Source organism: Lichenostomus cassidix, chromosome Z (genome assembly GCF_008360975.1).
Source record: "Lichenostomus cassidix isolate B80296 chromosome Z, HeHo_3.0, whole genome shotgun sequence".
In the NCBI taxonomy this organism is placed as follows: domain Eukaryota; kingdom Metazoa; phylum Chordata; class Aves; order Passeriformes; family Meliphagidae; genus Lichenostomus; species Lichenostomus cassidix.
In genome coordinates, this window is record NC_139511.1 from 65,620,580 (window position 1) to 65,648,560 (window position 27,981).

The window sequence follows — 27,981 nt, forward strand, 5'->3', positions numbered from 1 at the left end:
ATGTCCCTCAACACACATTTTGGCCAAGAGTGTGTTCTGTGCCCATGCTGTGGTCAGAGCTGAGGGATCTCTGTGCATTCAGCTCCTCTGTGGCCCCTGTAACAGGTCAAACCTGGAAGAAAAGTGAAGATCAGAGGTCACCACCACCATGGCCTTTATTAGTGAGACACAGGACAGAGAGCCATGGGGTCACTCCTGGTTCTGAAGTCTCTTGCCTTTGCTGTGCCACTTGAACCACATCCAGGATATTCAAACTGAGCCACTAGAACCTGAGATTGCCAAGGTGGAGCCAGACAGGCTGACGAAAGAGCCTCTCTGGAGCTTGTAGGGCAGTGACACTTGGAGCAGCACCACAGAGATGGAGCCCCAGGAAGAGATTGTGTGGGGCTGGAAGGACCAGTTTAGCCCTGCAGGACCATGAGTTTTTCCACACTTGGCTCTTGTTGGCCTTGGACTTCATGCTTCTCCCAAAGTAGGACAGATATCCTGTGCTTCAGAGCACCATGGATCTTACAGCAATTTGATACTTCCCTAACCAAACACAGTGTGGGTGTTGGTGCTACCCCATTTTCCTTGGGGCTACCTGAAGGGATAAGGGAACCTGCATGTTCTCTTCATCCTTGGCCAGGAAGGACAGGTCAAGTCCTGGTGCCTCTGTTCTGGTCTGCATACTCAGGCTGTGATTCCAGGTAAGTTCCTGCACAAATGCTGGGCAAACGGTCAGGTTCCCATTTCAAAGCCTGGCCACAATTTTTTGACACAGTCCAGCCTATGCTCTGCAGCCACAGAAGACCCTTGGGGTGGTTTTTCAGGGGAGTAAAGCACCTTGGGGCCATGTACATCCTTTTCGTTTCCTCTTGCTTTCAAGGGCTGATGAAGGGCTGTTAAGGGAGTCAAAGTCCCGTCCAGAGATGTGCTGTGGTCTTGCCCCTACTTGAAATTCCCATAGGTTTCAAATGAATTCAAGTAACTGAGGGCTAGTTCATAGCAGAGCCTGTACTGTTCCTGTGGAAAGAAGGATGCACATGAGACTGGTAGACCAACACCTGCAGTGGAATGTCACCATTGGTTTCCAACAGCTTCCTGAGCATGCCGGGCACAGGTACAATCCACTTCCCTCCTCACAGCTGGATTCCCCGGCTGAGGAATCACAGGCATGTGCTCCAGGAGCTGGAGGGCTGGACAACCCCAGTGCTGGAGCCAGCTGGTTTTGGGAGGAGAGCCAGCCTCCACAGCACAAAGTGTTGAGCAGCCAGATGGACCAGAAAGGGGCCATTCATCATTCAGAGTGCTTTGGTGCCAGTTCTGTTCTGCAGAACCTGCCTCTGAGTGGGTGGGTATGTCCCAGCCACAGAAAATGGGGTTTTCAAAGATTTCAACCACCCTGCTGGCCCCAGGATAATCTGAGCACAGAAGGGCTAGGGCAGCTACTGGGGGAATCGAGGATATGGCTCTTGTTCTGGTGTTGCCATCTGGGTTTGAAGGCAGCACCTACCACATCTTTAATGAACTGTCTCCGACGCCTCTTCAGCATCCTCACAGCCTGGGACACATCCACCACGCCCTCACTTTGGATCTGCTCACACAGGAAACCAGCAGCACAGAAGATCCCACTCCGGCTGGCTCCATCCCTGTGGAGGAGGGCAAGGGAAGAATCACTTGCTCTGGGATCAGGTGGCAGGGCTGAGCCTCAGAGGTGTCCCCCTAGACACCCACACTTCTCAGGATGATCTTGCCCATAGGTCCTGCACCCAGTCAGTCTCCACAGGGAAGCCTTCTTCCCTGAACACAGACAAATTCACATACATCACCCAGGTTCACTGACACAGCCTGAGCTGTGTCCAGCTCTATGCCATGGCTGCTCCTCCAGAGACATCACTCACCAGCAGGTGACAAGGATATGTCCATCTCGGCTCTGACGGTGGTGTGTCTCCACTTTCCCTAGCAAGCTGATGATGGTGTCAGGGTGTGGGGGAAGATGCTGTTGCATGGGCCAGTCTGTTAGTTGATGTAACTGGATTTCCACTGCAGATTTCTTGGGCTAGTGGGGAAGACCAACAGTGGGCTGAGCAGAGAAGAGACCTCTTGGCTTCACGGAGGAGAGGAGAGGAACAGTGCATGCCAGTCCTGGCTGAGCCATGAACACTGGATCAAGGGAGCAGCTCCACAGTGGGACAGCCCAGCCCCAGACTTTGCCCTTTTCCACTGAGTGCTCTGAGACTGGCAGGTGGACAGAGCACAAGAGGGGAGCTAAGCATCAGGTGCAGCTCAGACTGATACCAGTCCCATGTCCAGCTATTGGCAATGCCTATCCCCTTCCATGATCCACCAAAATGCACAAACTCCTACCACAGCTGGTGTCCTCCAGTTGGAAAGGCACACAAAGATACCTCTGACTGGTTCCTCTGCTTGCAGCTTCACCTTCTTGGCATTAACCTCTCTCCCAAGGCAAAAGACCCTGCCCTGGTCAGTGCCCTTCCAGGGCTCCACCAGATCCCTCTGCCATCTTTAGCTGTGCCTTTGACCCCAAATTATAGCCTGTTGGCAGCTGGTCCTCCCAGCTCTTGCAAAGGCTGTTCTCAAAGGAGTTTGCTGTCTCTGAGCAAAGGGCCCACCTGCTGCCTGTTGGTGAGGACAAGTGTCCAGGTTGTGAAGCCAGCTCCAGGCTCCTCTGAGATCAGCTCGACATGGAAACGGCCATAGTCATCTTCGCCCTGGGTGGGCCAGAACTGCACATATGTCTGGGGGAGGGGGAGAGGTGCATGATCACACACAGCCCCAACCTGCACACAGGGCAGGGCTTGGCACCTCGCGGGGTGGGCTCACACCAGCCCCTCACCCATAAGCTGTGTACACACAGCTCTGCCAGACACCTGCTGGGCACCAACCCAGTGCTGCAGCCAGAAAATAACACTCCAGCAGAGAGGACACCTGGGCAGGGTAAACAAAACCTGAGAGATGCTCACTTGCAGTGAGACTGGGGACAGACCACTGCTGTGGTGGTGTGGTGCTGGGACTGACCTCAGGGTTCTCCCAGGTGGATCCCCACAAGCAGTGGGTCCTGGTGCAAGCAGGGCTCTCATGGTAGGAATTGTGCAGGGTCAAAGGCAGCAATCATGCTGCTTGGCTCCACAGGGAGCCAGGAGAGGGCAGAGACGTGCTCAGGCTGCTGACCTTGTCCAGCTCATGGAGCTGATTCAACACAACCACCGATGTACAGGTGTAGTCCCAGACCAGAGCCCAGAAATCCACCAGCGTGGTGGGGAAAGGCAGCTGGGTGATGATGATTCTCTCCTCCTCAGTGTACGTCTGCAAAACACACCGCAATGAGTGTGAGGGGAAAGCCACAAAACCCACTCCCCGAGAGCCCTTCCCACAGCGGGAACAGCTCCCTGCCTCCCTGCCGAGATGGAGAAGACACCGGCCACCCCCGCGCTGCTCAGAGCAGCTCAGGTTTGCGCCCTGCTGCCCCCTCAGCTGATCACACCCCGGCTCAGCTCCCAGCAGGCTGTGGCCGGCACAGGCTGCTGCGCTGTCTGCACGGGCAGGGCTCAGCCGATCGCGATCGCGGGGGCCATCTCCTGGCAGCAGGGCCAGCATCACTGAGCAGGAGCCCGAGGGCTGGGACACCTCCGCCCCAGGTGGGATGCTCTGCCCTGGCCTTGCGCAGGGGGGTTCCTGCCGCCCTGAGCAGCTCCCTCTCCCGCTGGGGCCGGAGCCTTACACTGGCAAACACGGCGTTGATGTAAGCTGGAGAGCCGTCTGCGTTCACGGAAGACATCAGGATGGGCCGGCAGGAATCCGCTGCAGAGGCAAGGGGCAGAGAGAGGGAAATGGTGGGTCATCCTCCCCCTACAGAGAGGCAAGGAGCTTTCCCTGAAAGAGGTATGGTCAACATAGCTCCCTGAGGCATGGGCTGGAAAGGCTTTAATGGACAGGCACCACCAGACCCATGGCCGTGACAGGTCAGGGCACCTGGATGTGGGATGTCCAAAACTCCATGGGTAGAGGCACAGCAGGTCCACCCTCTCCATTTCTCCCTGATGTGCCTCTTCTGAGCTTCTCCACTGGGAAAGTTTAGACCAGGGACATGTTTATCCCAAGTGTACCCTATGCTATCAGGCACTGGGTTTTAAAGCAAGGCATTGCTCAGACTGGCCAGCGTTACCTGGCAGGATCCCTGGCTTGCGGTTCTTGGGTTGGTTTCGGGGTTTCCCTGCTTCTCTGCATGGCAGGAGCTGGAACAACTCAGAAAATCTCTGCAGGGCCTGTAGAAATGATTCACCCAAGTCAGTCCTGCCTGTCAGCACTTCACCTTAAGCCATCCCACAGAAATGATCCTCCATCTCCACCCCACAGCTGGGGAGGGGAGCAGCGAGGGGGTTGGCACTACAGACCAGCACCAGTGCACCATATCCTGTTGGTACCTTGAACTCTTTCTCTAGGACACTGTTGTGGCCTGAGGTCTCATCTTCTCGAAGGGAGTGGACAAGGGTGGCGATGCTCTCCACTGGGACTCCGGTGTTGCCACAGAGCAAGCCTTCGAGCAGTGCCTCGTACAGGAAGCTGTATTGCTCCTGCATGGGGATACGGGTCAGCTGTGCAGTCTGGAGACACTCCAGGAGGAACCCTGGAACTCCAGACCACCAGCTGTCCTCAAACTGTGCCAGAAGTGAGCCACGTTCATCCTTCACCTTCCTGCTGCGAATGCCTGAGGCCAGACACTCCTCATTGCAGCTAGCCCTGCTTTGGGACACATCCAGCAACTCCAGCAACCCAGAAAAGATCATCTTCCTGTGGTTTAATGCTCCCTCTCAGACCAGACCCCTGCTCTGGAGAAGGCAGCCCAGAAAACCTTAGACAAGTATCTGGTTGGTCCAGCCTAACCTAATCTTCTCCAAGGGGACCCAGCACTAAGCAGAGCATGGGGACATAGTCCTTAGGCCAGGACATGGCTGCCTAGGAGATGCTAGGAGGGCACACATCTTGAAAGCCTGAGGGACAGGTGGACTCTCATTAATGATCCTTGCCTGCAAGACAGCCCTTCTACATCAGGGTGACCAGTGCATACAAATACTGCTGATACCTCAGTCTCAGGGAAACACAGATCCCAACTAGGTTTGGGAAAACAGGATCCTGCAGTCTCCACCACCTGACAGCCCCAGTCCCTGTGGCTAGATGATGACTGGCATGGCTAGTGTGGCTTTTCATGCCACATCCCTGGGAAGGGTGGTGTTGAGAGCAAAGAGTCAGAAGCAGAAGAATGGCAAGGAGGATGGTGGATTCACTCAAGTGGCCTTACAGCTGGGAAGTGACAGTGTGAGAAATCCCATATATTGTACATAAACACCTACTGCTATTTGCCCTCTGTCTGCTTTGAGAAGTAGAAACTCTGTGTAGTGATAATGTAGGTATTTACAGAGATGTGGAAGCCACTCTCACGAACATGCTTGAGCTCCCTGTTTTGGGAGAGAGATTGAAGACCAGAGATCATGAAAGCCCAGAGGAGGTCACAACATGGCTGGTAAACCACACGCACATGGGCCCTTTTATCAAAGGGACAAACAGCATCCCTGCCATCCCCCAGGATGGACTGAGCCTGCTGGTGCCAGCATTCCTGTTTTGTGTCACCTCCTGGGTGTTGCTTCAGGATCCTCCAGCTAGACTCTTTGCTTTTCAGCCATAGTGTTGTGGTTGTTCTGGTCACCTGGCTTTGTCAGCTCCCACAGGTGGGAATTGGATCTGCAGGCTGAGATGTGCAGGGAACAAGTAACTCTCCTCACCTTGGTCTGCACCATGCTGACCCGCTGCTCCCGCAGCTGCTGCACACAGTGAAACACATCCACCTTCCCCTCAGCCTTCCCCATCTTCAAGAGGAAGTCCAGGGCGATGAAGGTACCTGTGCGCCCAATCCCTGCACTGAGGACACAGAAGATTGTGGGTCAGTGCCACCCCTGCCAGCCATGCCCAGCATCCAAGCACCCCCAGCCCAGTACCTGCAGTGCACCAACACGGGTCCAGCAGGCGATTCCAGCACCCGCTTGTTCACCACCTCCACCAAGCACAGGAGCTGGGAAGGATTTCTGGGGACTCCGTGGTCTGGCCACAGCAGGTAATGAAACTGCTCCACTGCTCTTGGAAGAGCACAGCCTGCCTGCAAAGAGACAAACATGGCTGGCAACATGGAGCTGGAAGCGACCAGGAAACTTGTGTGAAGTGGTTGCATGCCAACAAGGAGAGAGCAGTGGAGAAAACTGCTTCTGAGGGGCACCAGCACACACTGCTCCCTCCAGCACCCACACCATAAGGACTGCTCTACTATAGTTCCTTAGACAGAAAAGGGCAGATTCATCCATCACACAGCCATGCAATCAATTTTGTTCTCTGCTTCACCATGCTGTGAACAGTGAACACAATGCAGTAAATGCCGCTTGTGCCCCAGAGGAAATTATAAAAATCACAATTTTGGGTGCTTCCTTAGTCATCAAAAAGACCTGGCTTGCCCAGAAAAGATACTGCCAAAGGCTGTTACTACACAAATGTGAATGTAGTCACTTTTGTTACCAGCCCATTATGCATTTTCCCCTAAACATCATATTCACTTGGCATGAACTAATGAACTAATGCTACATCTTACCATCAGGTGCTCTTGAAGCTTTATCTTTCAGCTACATTTTGCTCTAGGCAAGACAAGAAAGGCCAGGAATATGCATAACTGCAATTTCTTTATATTGCACCTCTTTTCCCTCCTTGCAGCTCCTTCAGTTTATGCTCTTTATCTTAGGTGTAACTTCAGCAGGAGCACCCATCTTGAGAAACAACCTTATGTAGGTTATCTTAAACCATAAACTATCAAAACTATTTGTCCAGGTTTAGGACTAAAAGTGACCAAGGAGCTTCAGTGTGGACCTTCTGCAGATTGATTCAGGTGACAGGCAGGCACCTGTCCCGTCATCCTGGATGTGCAGAACTTCCATTTTATAGCTTTTGACTGCTTTTATATCCTTTGTAATCACCTCACCCAAGCCCTCAGGAATCCACAATATTCCCAAGTGCATCATCAATCCAGACACATCTGGGGTGACCACTGGAGATGATTGACTGCCTTTGCCTGACACAGAAACCTGGGACTCATGTCCTGGCATGGAATCCAGTGATAGCAACATGCTAACACCAGACCTCATGCTGGGGACCAGGCAGGGCTCCCCATGGTGTAAGTGGCTGACAGCTCTCACCAGCTGCTGAAACCCAATTGTATCCTGCATTCCCACCTCAGCTTCATGCCAGGCTTACCTTCTGCAGGCAGAAGATGCGTTTTACAAGGCCTGTGGTGGCCCAGGTGTTGTTGAGTGTCACAGTGAAGTCGCCGTAGACCTGCTCCTGCTCCGGCCAATACTGCTCACACTTTATCTGTCAACAGCAGTGAGACCTCTGGGCACGAGCAAACTCACAAGAGGAGCATTGCAGGGGTGCAGAGCTGCTCCCTGCCCTCACTGACAGCAACACCGGGAGCACAGCAGGCGTGGAAGCCTGGGCTCTGGTGGTGCCCAAGCTGAGTGTGGTCTGAGGGGTTTTCTCTACCTTGTTCTGCTCCACTAAGCCCGTCAGCATCACAATGACTGAGGTCTTCTCCTGCCAGACCATCTGCCAGAAATCCACCACCGTCCCAGCCAAGGGGCCTTGGGAAGGAAGAGGAGAGCCCTACGCTAGTGTTGAGGCCATGGGGGTGTGTTCCCAGGCACAGTTCAGATGTTCCCAGGTTTCCCTCTCCCCAGGGACAGAGGTGCAGACAGAGGGCATCAGCACCTGGCAGGGTTGCTGGGCACATCGGCTTCATCACCATGTTAGGAATTAGGACAAGGAGAAGGGAGAGAAGATGAGCCCAGGACAGGTCAGGGATTCACTGCTGCTTTAGGGGCTCCCACATGCAGACCCTCAAGATGATTGTGAGCTTCTCCCACATTTAGGGTCCTATTTCCCAAAGAGCATTTCTGCAGCTCTGCAGGGAGCCCAAGACCTCCTCATTCCATGCTGCACAGAGCAGACAAACACATCCAGGCTTTGCACTGTTGGGAGGAGACTGGATCCAAGTGAACTGGGAGCAGATGTGACAGGCATTTGCAGGATTGTCCCTGTCACGCCCCCCCGCCAAAGGGAGCAAACTAGGCTTGTGGGTGGAAGGACCATATCCTCAGACTGGGCAGTGCAGACACCAGCTCCAGCTGCTGCCAAGCCACCACTGAGAGCTTCCACGTCCTGCAGCTGCTGTAGCCACTGTCCAGGACAGAGACCCTGGAGATACAGGGCTTTGGACTGAGCCATACACAGCTCCATGGCTGCTATCCCAGTTCCCCACTCCCCAGATTGCTCATGGCAGTGACTGGCATCTCCTGAGGATGAGGTTTGGGAGCACCTACCTTGAGCTGCAATAAAGAAGTGTGGACTTCGGTAGCTCTGCAGGGGAGAGATTCAAACAGCTCTGATCACATGGGTTAAATGTTTAACAGGGTATGAAATAAAAGATCCACCTCCACAGGCACCAAACCCAGAGCCCCCAGCACAGTGTGTCCCACAGCACTACTCTTGGCCAGCACAGAGAGTGGGTACCCAGGGGCTGTACCTCAGCTCCTCACACAGTCCCCTCACACAGGTCCCTTTTTGTTAGAGATGGGAACTGCACTCAAACCCAGAGTACTCCAGGCAGCTCAGAGTGGATTCAGGGGAAGCAACATCCCAAGACCTGCTAGAACTTGAAGGCAAAAGTGCCAGACCTCAGAGCCTCCCATGTGAGCAGGACTGTCCTCACCCAGCACCTCAAGCCAGACACCTTTCCTACTCTTCCCAGGGCAGCAATTCCTCACTACCTACATCCACGTAGCTGGCATTGATGTAACCATTCCCAGTGTCAGAGGGCTGCAACACCACACGGCAGTGATCATCTGAAAGAGAAGGGAGGTGGATGCTTTAGGGCAGCCACAAAGAGACTGATTAAGGGGGAAGATGTAATTTATTAAGGTCTGTGACTGTCTGTTGTCTCCTCAGCAGCACACCAGGTCTCAAGATATGTTCAGGGGCAAAGAACGGCTGATGAGACAAAGGGTGACATGGCACAGCAGGAAATGCAATGGGGTTTTAGAGATTATGAAATGGCCAAATGTACACACCATGTGGGGCCCAGAGGAGCTTTGAATTTTGAAAGAAATTGGGTCACACTTTTCCACAAATACCTGCCTCTGGGTGGGACATGGCAGTGTTCAGCAATAACTACCATCAGGAACAGGAATATAGTGATGTTTGATTAAGTTTGCAAGAGGATTTGAAGAACAGAACAAGGATTCTCCAACTGGATATTGAACAGTGGGGCCAGAAATCCCTCTGGGTTTCAGTGGCCATGGAGGATGAGATGAATAGCTCAATATTCCTGAAGCGCTGGAGGGGCACCTACACCAGCCCAGCACCCTGTGCTACCCCAACCAGCTCCAAGTGCCTGAGGCAATTGCTGCAGAGCTCTGCTTACACGGGATGATGCTCTTGTAGCGGTTCTTGCTTTGATTACATAGCTCCCTTCCAGCCTCGCAGGGGTGCAACAAAGTGGAAGATAGTTGCTGCAGAGGAAGAAAACAAGACCACTCAGCATTGGGATGTATTCTGGGGCTGGCCAAAGCCAACTGCGTCACACATCCAGGGAAGGGGTGAGGGCTGGGTGGGCAGTGCAGCTGGTTGGGAAAGCAAAGCTAAACCAGACCTGATATTCTTTAAGAAGCCCAGCATCATGCCTGTCAACTGATTCATCATCTGTCTGATCTGCCTCCATTTCTTCCCTCTTAAACATCTTCAGAGTCTCCAGCAGTTCCTCCACTGGAATCTGTGTGTTTGGTTTGCATACATCTGCAGAGACCACAAGGATAGGACTTCAGCATCCAACTGATGCTAAACTGGCCAGCCCTGGAACTCTGCAGCTGGGACTGAGATGGTATTGCAGCTGCTAGGACCTCTCCAAACTTTAGATTGTCCTTCCCCACACAGGTCCCTTCTTCTGGGAGGCATCCCTTTCCCCATGCCAGCCAGCTCTGATCACCTTGTTCCTGCAAGGATCTTATGGACCCTGCAATCATCCCACCTGTGCTTTTAACAGACAGCCTGTCTAGACAAGGTATACAGGGCCTTTGCTCATACTTCACCTTTTTGACATCCTCTCAGGGGTATAGTGCTGTTGTTCTCTGATGCTTTTGAATTGTTGCGCTTTAGCCTGCAAAACAGCAAATCAGACCAGCAGAACAGAGAGACAGAGGAGAGGCTGTTGCCCATCTAAACACCCTGCCTCCCACCCTGCTTCATCTCAGGATCCATTTGGACACTCCCTGCCACTCAAGCTGCAGAATGCCTCACACAGGGAAGGAAAGGTGAGGCACATACTGACCTGAACAGAACAAAGAGCAGCAAAATCCCCAGTGCCAGGAATGCAACAGTCAGTGCTACTGCTATAACCACAGGCTTCCTGTCCAGCAGAGATGATGGCTCCTGCCCTGCAAGAAGCACAGCCCAGGCTCAGGCTTCTGCACAGCCTGAAGGAAGCATTGGGAAATCCCATATGGTCATGGTGAGAAAAGCAACTTTCCTTGTCTTCCACCCTAGTCTGTGCATTAGAAAAAAGATAAATAGGGGCAGAAGGAGCAGGTGCTTGCTTTATTATGGACCCTGTGTCCCTGACAGTCCCTGTCAGCCCTGACAGCCCAGGCACTGCCAGCGTCTGGCAAGGTTATTTGCATTTAGGGGTTGCACACACACTGGGGGAGCACTGGGACTAGAACTAAACATGGGGTGATGGCAGGGGTGATGTGCAAGGTCCAGCAGCCAGTGGGGCCACACCTGCCCCAGTGTCCTGAGGATGTCCAAAGTCCATCTACCATAGATCGCCTCAGGACCCAGAGAATTTCTATGAAGACTGAAGTAGGACAGCACCCAGCCACATCTGCACTGGGCAAGCTCATTTCCAGGGAAGCTGCCAGGATGGCAAAAGGGAACGTGCAGGAGACAGGCTTGGGCACCAGGAGCAAGGAGATACTTACCTAGGGAGAAGCTGTAGCAGACACAGATGACCTTCTGTAACTGTTGGAGGAGACACGAGGGAGAACTCAGCCCACTCCTGCAGCACTACCCTAACTGGCAGCAAAGATCCCCACCCAGGGCCACTGAGTGACCCCAGGGACACCAGGGACACCATCCTGCCAAGGCATGGCAGAGGAATCTGCCCTCACAGCCAGCCCAGTATCCCCAAAGAGGGATATCCCCCGAGGGGCCCAGTATCCCCAGAGAGCAGGAGCACCCCGATGAATACCTGCGATGAAGGGCGGACGAGGAGAGCCGTGTAGTCCCAGCCCAGGTGGAGGGCAGCATTGTGGTATTCCCGCCCGCGGCTCCCGTCGCCCAGCACGAAGTCCATGGGGGCTGTGAGGTTGAAAATAGCGGCCCGGTAGATACTGGTATTGAGGAACGGTGGCTGCACTGAGCAGATGCTCTCGATCACGGAGGTGTTGTGCGTCGGGACCACCAGCAGCCCGTGCTCCCTGCAGGGCCGAAAGTTAGCGGCATGGGGGACAGTGGGGACAGTGGAACGGAGGCTTCTGCAGGCCACTACTGGGGTGGGAAGCACCATCCCGGAGCTGCAGAGCTGCGGGGGCTGTACTCACATGGATCCCTCAGAGGGAAGGGCGATGGGGTGCAGGGGAAGCACGGCTGTCCCTTGGGATGGGGCGATGTCACGGACGCTGCGGCAGCGGATGCCCAGGGGCTGCGCGGTGTCTGGAGGGGAACAGCCGGGGAACGAGCATGGCAGGGCCGTGCGAGGAGCAGGGGCAGCCTCGGGCAAGGCAGGCTGCAGAGCACAGCTCCTCTGTGCCCAGACTCCTGGGACAGGGACACAGCAAAGCTTACCGGAGCTGCTGAGCTGAAACTCCCTGACCAGCGCAGGCCCGTCTCCAGCAGCCGTCCGTGCCCGCATCGTCACGGCGTAGCTGGTGCCAGGGTTGTGCTCTGCTAGCCGGTACTCGGTGACGGAGCCATTGAGCCACAGCCGCGTGTGTTCTAGCATGCTGCTGTCCCCTGCATTCCTGGCTGTGATGCTCAGCTGCGGACAGGAAACACAGCTGGAATGCAGCAGCTCCCATCTGCCCGCTGGGAAGGTGCTCACCGCTGGCACCATCCGTGCCAGCCTGAGCTTCCCTGTGCCTGCCCGGCTGGGGAAGGCACCGGAGAGGAATGGGCAGGAGCCTCAGCCCCGTGCATGGACCTCAAAGGAGAGGAGAGGAAAGAAGGCATTTGGAGCCAACACTCCGAGGGGCTGCCTCTGTTAGCAAAGGGCTGAACCTCTGTGAAGGGAAGAGGAAGGCTGTTTGAAGGGGTCTAGATACATGTATTGAGTCTGAGGACAGATCTTGCAATATCACAGGCACTGTGTTGACATCCTACACAGGAGGAGTTCTGAGCTTTTCTTTCTTCCTACAAGTCATCACGACTATCCCTTTCCCCTGCTTCCCAGTCTGTCTGCCCAGAGTTCCAGGCCAAGAGGTGAGGCTCTGCCCTGGTCCCTTGGTACCTCATATCCAATGATCTCCCCTTTGCAGGGGGGCAGCGCCTTCCACCTGAGAGAGCCCCTGTCGGGATCCAGCCACAGCTTCTCCGGTTTGTCCGGCACTGGAAGCACAGGAGGATGGGGTCACACACAGGCCCATGAGCAGGGGCTGAGGCCAGAGCAGGGTGCAGGCAGCTCCTGGCTATGGAACAGGCTGCAAAGGGACTCCCTAAGAAGGGCTTGTGCCCTGCAAAGGCTGCATGTGCTGCAGCAGTGGGAAGGATAACAGTGTGGTGTGGAGTGGGACAATGAGAAGGGGACATGGCCTGCTCAGGGTCCTGCACAGCCCATTCCCCAGAGCCCCACAGGATCCAGGCAGCCCTGATCCCAAGCACATCACTGCAGGGAGCAGAGATGCTCTGGCTGAGCTGACAGGTGAAAGGCACTTTTACATCTCATCTAGGTGGACACACACCTGTTTCTTTCGTCCTTTCGTGTTTTCTGTAAATGACCGTGCTGTGGGGTGAGTCAAAGATGACAACGTACTCAGTGAAGGGCTGCAAAGGGGAGCAGGTGAATGTTCCCTCCTGGCCATGTAATATCTCCTCTACCTTCACCTCCTCAGCCTCACAGGAAGTGGAGGAAGGCACTGCCATCTGGCACTTGGCCCTCATGCCCTGGCAGGCATCAGGGAACCTGCAGGTCCAGTTCAGTTTGATGCTGGTGCTGGAAATCTCAAAGGTCTCATGGTCAACCTGGATGGCTTCTGTGAAGGAAAGATTGCCAGAGGGTCACACTATTCGCTTCCCACCCCAGCCACGTAAGGATGCTGCAGTGAGATATCCTTGCTCACCACCCAGCCTGCTGGGAGGGAATGTGAGAGAGTGAGGGTGGTCACTCCACCTCTCTCGAAGGGGAGAGAGGGAATCCAAGAGAGTGTGTGCCCAGCTGGGCTACATCACAGCTCACAGGCCACAGCATAGGCATCCTGCCTCCCTCAAAGCCTCTGAGCTGTGTGTGGCTGCAGTCATCCTTTGGTGCCACAGGAGAGAACAACAGGAGATGTTTCATCCTTTGGTGCCATGGGAGAGCATGACAGGAGATATTTCGTCCTGGCCTGGAAGCAGGAGCTGCTTCCACAGTCACCAACCCCACAGCACTGGGCCCAAGGAAAAACCCTGCCCTGCCCTTCTCCATGCTGTCCCCCTCAGAGACATTCTAAGGATCCCCCCTGCAAAGGACTATCCTGCTCCTCAACCCTTTCTTACCAATGCATTTCACTTCTGATATCTGAATCCAGTGATCATGGATGTCTTTGGCCTTCCACAAGAGTCTGTACTCATGTGTCCCATAAGAGTCATACTGGACTTCACTCTCACATTTGATTTCTGTGAAAGATGGCTGGAAACCTTCAGGGCAGCTCAGCATCACTTTTTCATCCTTCTCGTAATTCTCCTGGTTTGGTGCTAGCTGGAGTCTGGAGTCCCACCGGGGTCTTTGACATATTTCTGTCAGAGGTGACAGTGGGTGTTATTTGTGCTGGGAGGGGATGAGATGGGGTAGGGGTGAGTGGTGGGAGAGAAATCCCCAGCAACCCTCCAGCTTCTGAAGGGAGAGGGAAGGTGACACATTGATCTGCTGGGGTATGAGCTGCGCCCAGCCTGGTGGGAGGGAATGTGAGAGACTGAAGGTGGTCACTCCAGCTCTCTCAAAGGCCTGTGCCTGGGATGATCAGGTTGAGCTGACAGGTGAGGGGACCATTTATCCACCTGTGACACAGCCCTTTTCTCCAATATTTCTGTGCACATACCTGCTTCCTCTGTCCTGAACAACCGTGAGAAAAGGGTTGTGCTGGGGGGCAATTCAATGGTGACGCTGTACTCAGTGGAGGGCTGCAAAGGGGAGCAGGTGAATGTTCCCTCCTGGCCATGTAATATCTCCTCTACCTTCACCTCCTCAGCCTCATAGGAAGGGGAGGAAGGCACTGCCAGCTGGCACTTGGCCCTCATGCCCTGGCAGGCATCAGGGAACCTGCAGGTCCAGTTCAGTTTGATGCTGGTGCTGGAAATCTCAAAAGTCTCATGGTCAACCTGGATGGCTTCTGTGAAGGAAAGATTGCCAGAGGGTCACTCTATTCCCTTCCCCTCCCAGGTGTGCAAGGATGCTGCAGTGAGGCGTGCCTGCTCACCACCCAGCCTGCTGGGAGGGAATGTGAGAGACTGGAGGTGGTCACTCCACCTCTCTCGAAGGGAAGCAGGAGGAGTTGAACAGGAATAGATGTGGGTGAATGAGTGGACTTCTACTGCTCAAGCAATTTTCCCCATTGATTCAAAACTGAGGTGTCTGAGTGTCCCAGAATCTCTCCAGTCCAACAAGTACAGCTCGGTTTTCTCTTGGAGGGGACAGGAATGTCCTAAGCTGTGAGAAGATGATGCCAAGCCTGCACCCACCAAGCCACAGAGCCTGGAGGAGCCCAGCCCACAGGGAGCAAGCTGTGGTACTCACAGCTGTATGGTCTGAGAGGACACAGGCCACAAAGCCTCTCATGAACACCCTTATTGTGACACCCCCGGTGGTGATCTGCAGACTGGACTCAATGCTGCCTTCAGCAGAATCTGCCATTTCCCCAGGCAGCATGGAGCCAGAAAGCTCCTGTGCCCCCACATCCTGCTTTTCCTGCTCAGGAAGGGCAGAGCAGGGCAGCCAGGAATGCTCCTGAGGCCTCCTTACCAGTGCACTCCACGCCGGATGGAATGTTGACCCAGCTACCTCTGGAGTCTTTTCCAGTCCAGACTTCTCTGTATACAGGTTTCCCATTAGTGAAGGACTGGACTTGGCTCCCACATTTGACATGGGTGAAGCGTGGCTGGAAACCTCCAGGGCAGCTCAGCATCACTTGTTGGTTTTTCTTGTAATTCTCCTGGTCTGGTGCCAGCTGGAGTCTGGAGTCCCACTGGGGTCTTTGACATATTTCTGTCAGAGGTGACAGGGGGTGTTATTTAGGCTGGGAGGGGATGAGATGGGGTAGGGGTGAGGGGTGGGAGAGAAATCCCCAGCAACGCTCTGAAGGGAGAGGGAAGGTGACACATTGATCTGCTGGGATGTGACCTGCAGGCAAGCCTTGTTGGGAGGGGATTTTGTCTTTTCTTCTGCATGGAAAGTGTGAAGGATCACTCATCCCTCAAACTCCCCCATTCACTTCGCTGTGTCCAGGGACACCAGATGCTCTTCTTCATAGCTCAGCACAGGGAAATTCCCAGGACAGTCATCCCTGCATGAGGAGACTCCCTCCAATCTCTCACTCAGGAAGGTCACCCAACCCAGCTCAGGTGGCACTTGCTGGGCCCTGGCACCACCACTCCTGCTGACATGCATGTCCCTTCAGCCATGGCTCATCCCTCCCACTGGATCAGCCACACCCCTGTTACACTTGTGGGGTCCCTGTTGTGTCTCACTCAGCCCCTTGGCTGCTCTCCCTCTGCCCCACACTGCTGGGCAGTGGGACATGGGGGTGAGCAGTGCCTTCTCCTTGCACATCTGCTTTACCAATGTCCCTGTCCCTTTCTCCTGGCACAACCCTTCCTTCTTCATGTCACCTCCTCACCAAATTCACCATCCTCCAGGCTCAGTAGGCACAGCTGGTCCCAGCACTTTGTCCAGTGCTGCAGGGAGAGGCTTTGTGGCAATGAGTTCCTACAGACAAGGCTGCTAGCTCCTGGGAAGGAGTTCTTGCCTGTTCAAAGCTGTGCAAGAAGCTCTGTGAGGCCTGAAAGGGCTTAAAATATAATTTTCCTTCTCCCACATGAGCACACATGGGATCTCCCAAGGTTCAGACCAACCTCTGAACAGCCACAAAGGGAAATGCTGGTGACAAGCCACTTGTGCTCGGGCTTTGCTTTCAAACAGCCCTGATAGCAGAAGGCCTGAGATGCCCATGTGAGCCCCACGACCAGCAGCTTTGTCACCCTGCCCTCCCAGCCTGCCAGGAGGGAATGTGAGAGACTGAAGGTGGTCAGCCCAACTCTCTCAAAGGGGAGCAGGGTGTGTTTGGGGTCATGGCGTACTAAGGAAACGGAACATGACCCTTTGGGTGAATTTCTCCTGTGAGAAAACTGCACCTGTTCAGTCAAACATCAGGACATATTGGGGGGAAGAGAGGGAATCCAAGAGAGTGTGTGCCCAGCTGGGCTACATCACAGCTCACAGGACACAGCAAAGGCATCCTGCCTCCCTCAAAGCCTCTGCGCTGTGTGTGGCTGCAGTTATCCTTTGGTGCCACAGAAGAGAACAACAGGAGATGTTTCATCCTTTGGTGCCATGGGAGAGCATGACAGGAGATATTCATTCTGGCCTGGAAGTTGAGCTGCTTCCACAGTCGCCAACCCCACAGCACTGGGCCCAAGGAAAAACCCTGCCCTGCCCTTATCCATGCTGTCCCCCTCAGAGACATTCTAAGGATCTCCCCTGCAAAGGACTACCCTGCTTCTCAACCCTCTCTTACCAATGCATTTCACTTCTGATATCTGAATCCAGTGATCATGGATGTCTTTGGCCTTCCACAAGAGTCTGTACTCATGTGTCCCATAAGAGTCATACTGGACTTCACTCTCACATTTGATTTCTGTGAAAGATGGCTGGAAACCTTCAGGGCAGCTCAGCATCACTTTTTCATCCTTCTCGTAATTCTCCTGGTTTGGTACTAGCTGGAGCCTGGAGTCCCATGGAGGCCTTTGGCATATTTCTGTCAGAGGTGACAGGGGGTGTTATTTGTGCTGGGAGGGGATGAGATGGGGTAGGGGTGAGTGGTGGGAGAGAAATCCCCAGCAACCCTCCAGCTTCTGAAGGGAGAGGGAAGGTGACACATCTGTCTGCTGGGATATGATCTGAAGGCAAGCCTTGCTGGGATGGGGCTTTTCTTATGCATGGAAACTGAAGGACCACTCATTCATGAGTTTCCCTTATCCACACGCTTCTGTCTGTGGACACTCGTATCCACCTCCCACAGCCCAGAGCAGGGATGTTCCCATGTTATCTCTCCCTGCTCATTTCTTCCTAGCACTGCCACACACTGCCATGCCCACATTGAGCGCAGCTCTGTTCCTGCCTGGGACAGCTCTGCATCCCCTGATGGACAGCATTTATCCTCCCCATGGTCCTTCCCATACAGCCTCCAGTCCCAATGCCAAGAGCTGAGTCAGCCCTGTACCATCAGGGTCCCCTTCATTCTCCTCCTCTCCAGCTCCTGCAGGTGCAGGACATGTTCCCCAGGTCCCTTATCCATGGACCAGCAGGGGAACAAGCAGACCTGTGCACTCCAGGGCGGCACCTGGAGCCACAGCAAAGTTCATGAAACCTCCATTGGTGCCTGGGTGGTGGCCTTGGATTCTGTCCGAAGGCCAGGCACCCATCTGGGAGCCCCAGACTTGGCCTGCTCAGGAACCACTGCAGGAGCTTTCAGCTTGCCCAGCTGGTACTACCTGGTCTGTTGTCTCCTGGCTGGGTTGTCCCCTTCAGCAGTTTGCACAGGCAACACAGCCCCAAGGAAGGACTGTGGTGTGTCTGCTGCTGAGTCAGGCGGCTGAGGGAGAAGGTAGAGGGAAGACATGGGAGAGCTGCTGCAGCCTCACTTACCCATACACACTATGTCCCTCTCAATGTGTATCCAGGCACCTGTGCTGTTCTTGACCCACCAGACATCTTCATAGAGTGGTTTTCCAGAACTCCCTTTCCGAAGTTCCTTTGTACATTTGACCTTGGGGAAGGATAGCTGGAAACCTTCAGGACAGGTGAGTGTCAGTTCTTTATTCTGTTGGTATTTATTTTTGTTTCCGGGGAACTGAAGTCTTGCATCCCACTGAGGTTTTGAGCACTTTTGAGCTGTCAGGGAGAACGTGTGAAAGTCCTTTTCAGACAGGGAATGCTCAGGCAGTAGAGAGACCAAGGCTGCTCCATGACTGACTGTGGTATCAGCATTCAATACCATGAGGAAACCTAGTGGCCCAAGAGCACAAAAGGAGCATGTGCCTGGGCAAGGAGGTGATACAGGACACTGGGAGAGAGGTGAGGGGCAGGACCTGCTCCCCTCCATCTTCGCCATGGCCTACAACTCAGGAATAGATTGGGAGGACAAGCAGGGACAGAGAAAACCTGTCCCACATGGAAGGCTTCTAACCCTCTCCATCTTGGAGCCTGCTCCCAACTGGGACCTGTCTCTGAGCTGTGCCCAAGGTGTCTCACAGATGTGGCAGGATGTCCAGGTCCCCTCCACAGGAAGAAGTGCATGCAGTGGGGGAGATCTACTGATCTCTACCCAACTTACCCATGGTGCAGTTCAGGCTCTCTGTCAACACATGCCACATTCCCCGAATGTCCTTTGCCTCCCAAGCCTTTTCCCAACCTGTAGAAATCCTGTTTGTGCATCTGATCGTAGCAAGGGGAGGAGTGTTCATAAAGCATCTCACTGTCACCTCTTCATTGAGTCTGTAAGACCACTGATCTGGGATAAAGCGAAGCCTTGAGTCCCACTGGGGCTTGTAGCATCTTTCTGCTACAAGCAGAAAGAGAGGAGAGGAGAAGCAGCACAGATAAGCAGGATGGGAAAAGGTGTGATGGGACATCTCTTGCCCTGGTTTTGACAGTGTCAGTCTCCTTTGGTTACTGCATTCAACTCCAAATCCCTCTCTTGCAGACAGCTGTGCTGCTGGCTCTCTGCATGGCACTAATTTGTGTCTCTACCCTCTGCCCAGATTCCACTTTTCCTATCATAAGAAATGCAACCCTCTGTGAGTGTTCATCCATGCAACAAATTTAGCTGTAGCTACCCAAATTTTGCCCAAAGTTAGTGGGGTGCAGCCAGGAAGGCACAGTGAGTTTTCACTGCTTCCTTCAACACCCAAATTGTGTCAAGACTCACCACAAAACCAGGAGTGCTCTGCACGCCTCACACAGCACTTCAGTGAACAACAACAGCTGCACCACCCCAGACAGAATGAAGCACCTCATGAAAAAGTGGAAAAAAACAAATACCCCTAGCCTGGCAAAACTGAGCAGCAAGTATTTCAGGCAGGTGAGAGCACATGAAGGTATTTCCCATGTTTTAATGTGTGTTTCAGGGCCCCAAATTGTGCCTGTACAGAAATTATTCATTGATGGGTATTCTTCAATCCTAGAGTCACCACAGAAATTGTTGCTTGAAAAGAATTGTGCAGGGCCTGGCCTGAAGCCAGGAGCAGTTTGAGGGGATGAAAACTCTCCAGTGGAGGCAGCCTTAGAAGCTGAGGGGGCTGTGAACACTCACAAGCATCACTGGCCTCTCCTCCGTTGCCCCACTCTTGACTTCAGTGCAAGCAGACCTCATAATTTTTTCATTTTGTAACTGTTCCACACCTCCTGGTAGCTGTGAGAGTCCCCACACCACCCAAACCACACTGGCAGCACCACACTTGACAACCAGCTGGGCAGCAAACCAGGAGGAAACGAGAAATTTTCCTTTGCAGGCACCCTGCTGACACAGGTGCAGGTTTCAAGAGATATCTGGGCCAGTGTTTTCCAACAAACATGGATGCTCTGCTGGCAGGGGTGATGGCAGCTGTACAGCACAACTCTGCCTTGCTTCCAGCTTTCCCTGAGTCTCGTCATTTAGCAAAGCTGTTACTGCTACAACAACCATGAAAGGGCCTCTCTCAGCTTACTGGGCTTCTCTGGGCAATGTGTTCCAGTGGATACCAAAATACTGACTGCAACTCTTTGAGAGTCGCTATCCAGCTAACTCCTCCTCCACTGAGTGGTCCATCCATCATTCCACACCTTCACAGTCTGGAGACAAGGATGTCTGTGGTACAGTGTCAAATGCCTTGCACAAGTCATATTGGGTCTGGCTGAATTAAAGCTCACAGCCCTCCCAGTGCTTTGCTTTAGTAGCTGGAATGATGCTGATAACAGACCAGTGTTTGGCTACTGCTGAGCAGCACTGCCTCTCTGACATTCCTTCCCCCATCAAAGGAATGGGAGTGAGCAATATCCTGAGAGGGGACACAACCAGGCCTGCTGCCCCAAATCAACCAAAGGGATATTCCATACCACATGATATGAGCTCAGATACATAAAGCTAGGGGAGAGAGGAGGAAGGGGGGCATTGGTGACTCTTCAATGTTTCAAGGACTGTAGCAGGTTGAACCTTGGCTGGGTTGAACCTGGCCAGGTACCCACTAAGCCACTCTATCACTCCCCTTCCCAATGGGATGGGGGAGAGAGTAAGATGGAGAACAACGAGCGGGTGAGATAAGGCAGTTTTATTGCAGTGAAAGGAAAGCAATAAGCAAGAGCCTGTGCAAGAAAAAGCAAAGAAAAAAATCAGTCTCTGCTTCCCATAAGCAAGCAATGGTTGGACACCTCTTGGGAAGCAGGGCTTCAGCTTGCATAATGGTTCCTCTGGGAGGCAAACACTGAAGAGTTACAAATGTCTCCCCTTCCTCCTCTCTCCCTTAGCTTTATGTCTCTGAGCTGATGTCACATAGTATGGAATATCCCTTTGGTTGATTTGGGTCATCTGGCCTGGTTTTGTCCATCCCCAAGGTCTTGCCCACTCCCATCCTTCTTCATCAGTTCCTGTCACTCCTGCCACTTTACATCCTGCAACGTACAACTTACACCATAGATTATTCTTAGCCCAAGGTTAAATCCTGAGGCACACACCAGGTCTCCTCACCCTTTTGCCTTACTCACCAAGTACATCCAGGTGCTTGGGCAAAGACAATACCACAAATCAGTTTGCCTTTTTCCATGGGGAAAGAAATCCACAATGACTTCCCCAGCCACTTCCCTATGTATAGTGTGGGGATCTTGACTCCTTCCACAGTGTCTAAGGGCTTCGTTTGGGCAGGACCAGGGTAGTTAGGAGATCCCCTTGTGTTGAGTAGCCAAGTGGCTTCTGCTAAGTTCACATCCCAGTGCTTCCATGTCCCATTAGGTTATGTCCTTAGCATAGTTTTCAGCAGCCCATTATACCTTTCAATCTTCCCAGAGGCCTGTGGATGATAGGGAATGTGATATATCCACTCAATGCTATGTCTCCTTGCCCAGGAGTTTATAAGATTATTCTGAAATTTAGTCCCATTGTCTGACTCAATTCTCTCTGGCTAGGAAAAAACTGCGCACTCTCACTTTGCTCTGAATTTCTTCTTAACTATGTTATCACAGAGGCATAACCAACATCTCTAATCGGACCAGCCTTGGCCAGTGGCATGTCCATCTTCAGAGCCATCAGGGATTGGCTCTGCTGGATTTGGTGGTAGCTTCTCACAGAGGCCACCTCCATGGCCCCCCGCCACCAAAAACCAGGCTGAGCAAAACCAACACACAAGTCCAGGTGGATGAAGTCAGTCACCCACCATGGAAAGCCAACAGATTTCTAAGACATGATTTGCTCTTAGTGAAGCCATCATCAATCACTTCCATATGCCTTAGAATAGTTTCCAGCAGGAACTGCCTTGTGATCTTGCCAGGGAGACTGACTGGTCTGCTGTTCCCTGGGTCTCCCTCATTCCTCTTTTTTAAAAAGGGGGTTGTGCTTCTCCTTTTACAGTCAGTGGGAGCTTTATGGGAAGTTCCCTGCTACAGCTTCTCAATTTGACTGGTAGTGGCTTCGTCTCTTCCTCAGCCTTAAGGACCCACACAGGTATCTCATCACGTCCCATGGATTAGTGTACCTTCAGGTACCTCAGATGCTCTCAAACCTGATCATCTCCTACAGCAGGCTGGTCTTCATTTTCCAAGTCCCTGCTTTTGCCCCCTGCAACTCAGGTAGTTACTTTCCCTCAGGTATGGATACAAGAAAATAGGTGCTGTGTAAGACTCCTGGACTGGAAACAGGTAAGAAGGGATTGCATGAACTGAGCTGGCATAACAGCCACACATTTCTGACTAGGCTGTTCACCTTGACTGGGATTCCAGTGAATCATTTCTCTTAAACCTGGGCACTTATCTGACTTAATCTTTTGCCAGGAACATCAGCCTATTTTCCGTTGTCTTTGTTTCAGGTGAAAAGGGCTTCACAGAACTGCAGACTTGCTCCAGGTTTTCCTCAGTGTTCCTGTCATTGGCTGCTGAGTTGGGGTGGTGGGATGTTCCAGGGATGCAGCGTGGTTTCCAGGCAAGAGTATACACCTGAAATGTGCTTCTACAAAGACCAAAGGTGTGCCAGCAGGGCGTCAGTGGCCACACCTGCCCTTCGGATGCAAAGACTACAGGGGAGAGCAGTCCTGAGCAAACCCTCTTGTTCCCTCCTTGCTCCTCCTCTGCCCACAGAGCCCCTTGCAAGCACCAGGGGGATTCCTGTCTTCTGTGACTCATCCTTTCCTTCCAAGCTCTCTGAGCTGTGTTTGATGCCATGTGCTAGATGAGAAGAGCTAAGAAAAGCAACCACTGTGTCCACAGAGAAAACCACTCTTTTTCCAGTGTAGAGTTGCACTGCAAGCCACTAGGAACACAAACACGGGTCTTAGAGCACATCTCTGAGCTTGGGAATGGAGGTGATAATTTGGACCCATTTTAAAATTTTCTACAAGCTCTCCATGCCCTTTGGCGTGCCTGATGTCCCCCTGTTGTGCTCAGGTATGTGACCCAAACTGGGCATGGACTGTGCTGAGCAAAGCCCGAGGTCTGGGAGGGAGAGATCAGAAAAGGTGGGCAGACCCCACAGTTCATCCCCACGCTCAGAGAAGCCAGGGACTGGAGAGTTCCACTACAGGGGAATGCATCAGCATCAGACAGTATCCTGGGAATTAACCCTATCTGACTGAGAGATGGGTATGACAAAACAGCCTTGCTTGCCTTGCAAAGGGGCAGTGCACACCAGCAAGGCAGCCTGGGGAACTGCCAGAGCCTATTTACCTCCTGCACACAGAGCACCCTGCCTGCAGTGCCCCAACATCACAGCCCTTCCAGGGCTTACCTCCTGCCCACATTCCTGTGGTTGCAGGGGAGCTGAAAACATGCAGAGTTTCACAGCATGACACCATCTGCATCCAGGCATCTACAGCGATCTGAGTCCCTCCTGGTGGCATTTCTGATGATTGTTTGAGGGTAAAGCCTAGAAGGCTCTGCTTCCTTGCAGAATGGGGAAGAGAAGACACTTTCGGTTCATGTCTGTTTTCGTACCAAGAACATCGCTGAATACAACCCAGCTTGACCTCACATCTCCAATAAGTCCAGGCCTGTCAGCCATGTGATTAGCACTTGAGACTCATTGGGAGAAACTAATCCATGACTGCTGGGTGCAGTCAAGGTGCACAGGCTGGGAGGGACCCCTCTGTCCTCACCTTCCTTATACTCCTTTCCAAATAATTCTGTAAAAATTCCCATGGGAAAAGGGCACCTCTGAGCAAAAGAGCCCGTGCTCTAACCCAGGGTGGCTGTTTGAGTGCTTTGGTGGCATCCATGGGAAGCTGTTAAGGGATCTCCACCAAAGAGCTGGAGCTCACCCCTTGTGCAAAGCCATTGAATGTACATAGGGGGCTGGGGCACTGATGGGGAGAGTGCTCAGACACAAAAGGGAAAGAAACAGCTTCCAGCCTTGTAGGGACTAACAGCATCTGGGAGAGTAATGGAACAGTCCTCAGAAACTGTTTTTCACCCTGCACAGTGGCATGCAGAGAGCCGCCCACATGCTCTCCGCCCCAGCTAGAGGAAAGAGGCTGAGTCAAGTGAAATTTCAGCAAGGAAAATAAGGTGTAGATATGACCAAATAGGCACCTCTTGTAATGTGCAATGTGTGCTCACTGTGAAATGGGAAATGTTGAATGCCTAAGATGGAAGTGACAAAAGGTTTGTCTATTTGCCTCCTAAAGGCAGATATTTACTCTTTGGAGATTTTTTTCTAGTTGATGCTATTAAATGAATACCTTCCTTACTGATATTGTTTATTACTCATGAATATAGAAAGCCTTTTACAGAAATATCTGGACTGCCTGTCCCTGCTGCAAGGAGCTATGAGGCTGGCAGGCTAAACAAAGTCCCAGCATGGGCCAGAAGGGGAGGGCCAGGAGAAAGGAGAAATAGCTATGCTGGTAATTCAGGTCAGGCTCCTGGGTTCAGCCCTTTGCTTTATAGCAAAAGGTGTTCTTTCTTACATTATATTATTTCACATACAAAGAATAAAGGACAAGGTGAAATCTAAGAAGCAGCAGGCAGAGTTCAACCCTTTTGCCAGGGCAGCTCAGCAGCTGAGAGAGGTGACAGCAAAGTGCCCTGCAGTCTTGCTGTGTTTGATGCCATGTGCTTGCTGAGAGGAGCTATGAAAAGCAATCACTCTTTCCACCAGTGGAGAGTTGCGTTGCAAGGCACTGAGAACACAAACATGGGTCTTGGAGCATCTCTGTACTCCTCACTAGCAACCAAAGCTGCTGAGTGGGCTTTAAGAGTGATAGAAAAGGAGAAGAGAGACCTCAGGGATGCTCTGCTTGGGATTCATGGCAGGGAAAAGAGGTGGCAAAGCAAGTCACTGAACGAGGCACTGTGGGAAGAGCTGGGAAATGGTGGCACTTTAACCTGTGCCGGTCCGCCAGATGCTAAAGGGCATCTGAGAGCTATGTAAGAACAGGAGGCAAAATTCATGTTTCCTGCCCAAGGCACTTCTCTGCAGTACCTCTCAGCATTCGTGTTCCCCACAGGATCTACTCTAGACACAGTTTGGAATTTGACTGACAGAAAAACCTTTCAGATTGGGTGTGGTTTAATTTTAGTTACCACCCTCCCACCCCTGGTCATTGCATCTATGCTGCTCGTTAGAACTTCTTGTCAGCTGCCACTAGATCACTACACAGTATGAAACAACCCTGACAAAAAAGGGCTACCTTTGATCACAGACCCTGCCTTTGGACAGAAAATATGCCCTAGTAACTTCTCCACTTGCTTTCCAGGTGCACTGGGACTGTAAGGGGAGGAAAGTTTTGTACAGGTAAATCAACTCAAGGAGGAAAAACGCCCTGTGAGAGCAGCACAGCAAGACAATAAGGTGACACCAAGACAAGAAGACAATGCACCCTGCTCAGTGCACGGTGTCCCCATGACAGAGTGAGAAGAGCAGCAGTGCTAACCACCCGTAGCAACCACATCCTCTGCTTGTGGCTGCACTGCTCTTCCTTGCACTGTTCTCTGTGGCACTATGCACAATGGGTTCGACCAGGGTCATGGAATATGCTCAGGGATCCCTGTATTTGATGTCTCTTGGCCAGGGTCGTGGGATATGCGCAGGGATCCCATCCTTATGCCCCCCTCTCAGTCCAGCAGCTTTACCCTGCCCCACTGACACTGTCAGCCCGTTCCACCCGAGCAGGTATGGGAGGGATTCTTCTGCCTCACCCTGGCCATCTTCCTTGCCCTGTCCCTCTGCAATAGAAGGACCCTGATCTGTCAGGTGGGACCTTAGCAGAGGTGCCAGGATGGGATGAGCCCACGTGCTGAGGACGCGGGCAGTGCTGCTCACACTGCTGGGTGTGGCCACCACATGTTTTTGTCTTGGTTCCTCTCTTCACAAACACCAAGGTGCACACTCAGCAATATCATCTCTGTCACAGGCAGCCCCAGACTCTGGTGATGGTTGGGTGACTGAGATCTGCAGAGTGTGACAAGAGCCTGCAGGCCTATAGGCTCCTGTTGCATCCCACTGTACACAGACAGATCCTGGTCTTAGTGTGCACCTTGAAAACAAAAAGGAAAGCCACACAATGCTTAGACATGGTTGCCCATGCTGGCCTGCCTGGGAGAACAGCTTCATCAGGGATCTCGGCAATGGGAAGACACTCTGGGCAGGAGAATATCCTCTGTTGCAGTTTTAGCCTTCATTTTAGCATGCTGTGTTTACACTCTCTGCAACCACATGGACATATTTTCCCTGGGGTCCTGTGACACATCACACACAGAGCAGACCCTGATGTCACTTCATATCATCAATTAAAGTTTCTGATCCCATTCCCTGGACTCTGTCACAGCCAGAGTACTTAATCAGCAGTTTTCTCTAGCCTGCACCCCCCCAGACACAGCAGCACACTGGACCAGGACTACATGATTAGACACTAATTTAACAATTTTTATCATCTAGCTCTGAGTTTAATGATTTTATCATCTAGCTCCAAGAAAATTAGTTTAGGGAAATACTCCAGACAGATACAGAACAATGCAAGGTCACAGTCCCTGGACGACAGTTCAAACGCCAGAAAATGCAGCCTGCTGGGAGGGCAGCTAACATGTGGCCCTGAAAATTCCCACTGACTCCGCTGGCATCACAGTGTGCAGCCTGTGTAGGAAGAGCCCAGCAGAACCCTGGGGGTCCTCTGACCCTTCCAGCACCAAGGAAGCCCATTAAAGGGCAATCCCAGAACATTATAACTCCTGTCTCCAGGCTCTCCTGGACACCCAGGGGCTCAGCTCATGGCTCCCCAGGTCTTTATTGGGCACCAGCACCAATCTCCTTTGTGGTGAGGATGTGGCACCCACACACTGTGCAAAGACAGATGGACACCTTGTATTCCCAACTCCATGGAGGGACACTACAGACCCTGCAGAGGCTTTTCCAGCACCCCAAGCTTTGCTGCCTTCCATCCCCAAACAGAGCACCACCTAACCACCACCCAGCTGGTGGACTTGGGCCCCAGTGTGGACATCAGACCTCTCCGATACAGCTGCCATACTCTGCACGCCATGAAGATGCCCAGCAGCTCTGCAGCAGAAGTGCAGTAAAACCTTCTCTTGGGGGCAGAGGAATGAGCATTTCTTACCTCCTTCCTGGGGTTTTCCATAATTGTTGGGATAAGGCTTACCATAATTTTGTGCTGCCAACAGAGGGGGGAGGAGCAGGAGAAACATCCATTGCAGGGCCATGTCTGGCTGTGCTCCCAGGGCAGGACTGAGGTCTCAGACACGCTGGCTGCCTCACTGCACACCCATCTGATTGTGAGAGGTGCAGGCACAAAAAGGAAACAGGCACACAGAGAAATCACATATGGTGCAAGAGGCTTCCTCATTGGAGAAGGAAACTCTGCTAGTGTCAGCGCCGCCTTCTTTCTTTCATCTCCATGACCCTTTTGCAATCTTCCTCTCTCGAATTGCTTGTCTAAAATCACAGTTTTTAGGTTTTCTGTCACGAGCAGCTACTAACCACAGCTGGATTGCCTCTTATCCCAACACAGATCTTAGAAGGACTTGTGAGATGTTCTGGTTCATGGCTGGGCTTTAGGAAGAATACGTGGCTTCCATACTCGCCTAGAAAGTGAAGCAGTGACTACATCAGGACAACCCTCACCTTACTGCTGCCTTGATGAGGATTTTGATAAAATGGACTTCTGAAAGACACAGATGATCTTAATTATCCAGTAGTGTGTGCCATGGATGGGAAAGCCAAGGTTTAGCCAGAA

The 27,981-nt window shown here is 52.7% G+C and overlaps 1 protein-coding gene across 2 annotated transcripts; it reads right to left on the reverse strand.

Annotated features, from left to right (window-relative positions):
• Nucleotides 1-137: 137 nt before the first annotated feature.
• LOC146425139 (receptor-type tyrosine-protein phosphatase S-like) lies at nucleotides 138-27,550 on the reverse strand. 2 transcript variants are annotated; one of them, XM_085043342.1, is made up of 31 exons: nucleotides 27,388-27,550; nucleotides 18,891-19,115; nucleotides 18,203-18,448; nucleotides 17,073-17,312; nucleotides 15,302-15,544; nucleotides 14,382-14,672; nucleotides 13,840-14,079; nucleotides 13,047-13,337; nucleotides 12,596-12,693; nucleotides 11,935-12,127; nucleotides 11,691-11,802; nucleotides 11,339-11,567; nucleotides 11,070-11,109; nucleotides 10,421-10,526; nucleotides 10,182-10,249; nucleotides 9,746-9,888; nucleotides 9,518-9,605; nucleotides 8,869-8,939; nucleotides 8,418-8,454; nucleotides 7,582-7,679; nucleotides 7,294-7,410; nucleotides 5,997-6,154; nucleotides 5,784-5,919; nucleotides 4,428-4,577; nucleotides 4,169-4,268; nucleotides 3,725-3,804; nucleotides 3,175-3,309; nucleotides 2,616-2,741; nucleotides 1,884-2,041; nucleotides 1,496-1,631; nucleotides 138-1,005 (listed from the first exon to the last, which is right to left on the reverse strand). In XM_085043342.1, the coding sequence occupies exons 1-31, from the start codon at nucleotides 27,446-27,448 to the stop codon at nucleotides 931-933; spliced, it is 4,491 nt and encodes a 1,496-aa protein (XP_084899468.1). In that variant the 5' UTR covers nucleotides 27,449-27,550; the 3' UTR covers nucleotides 138-930. The 2 variants fall into 2 exon arrangements, with proteins under 2 accessions (XP_084899468.1, XP_084899469.1); XM_085043343.1 differs by lacking the exons at nucleotides 13,047-13,337; nucleotides 13,840-14,079 and having other exon boundaries at nucleotides 27,346-27,550.
• Nucleotides 27,551-27,981: the final 431 nt, after the last annotated feature.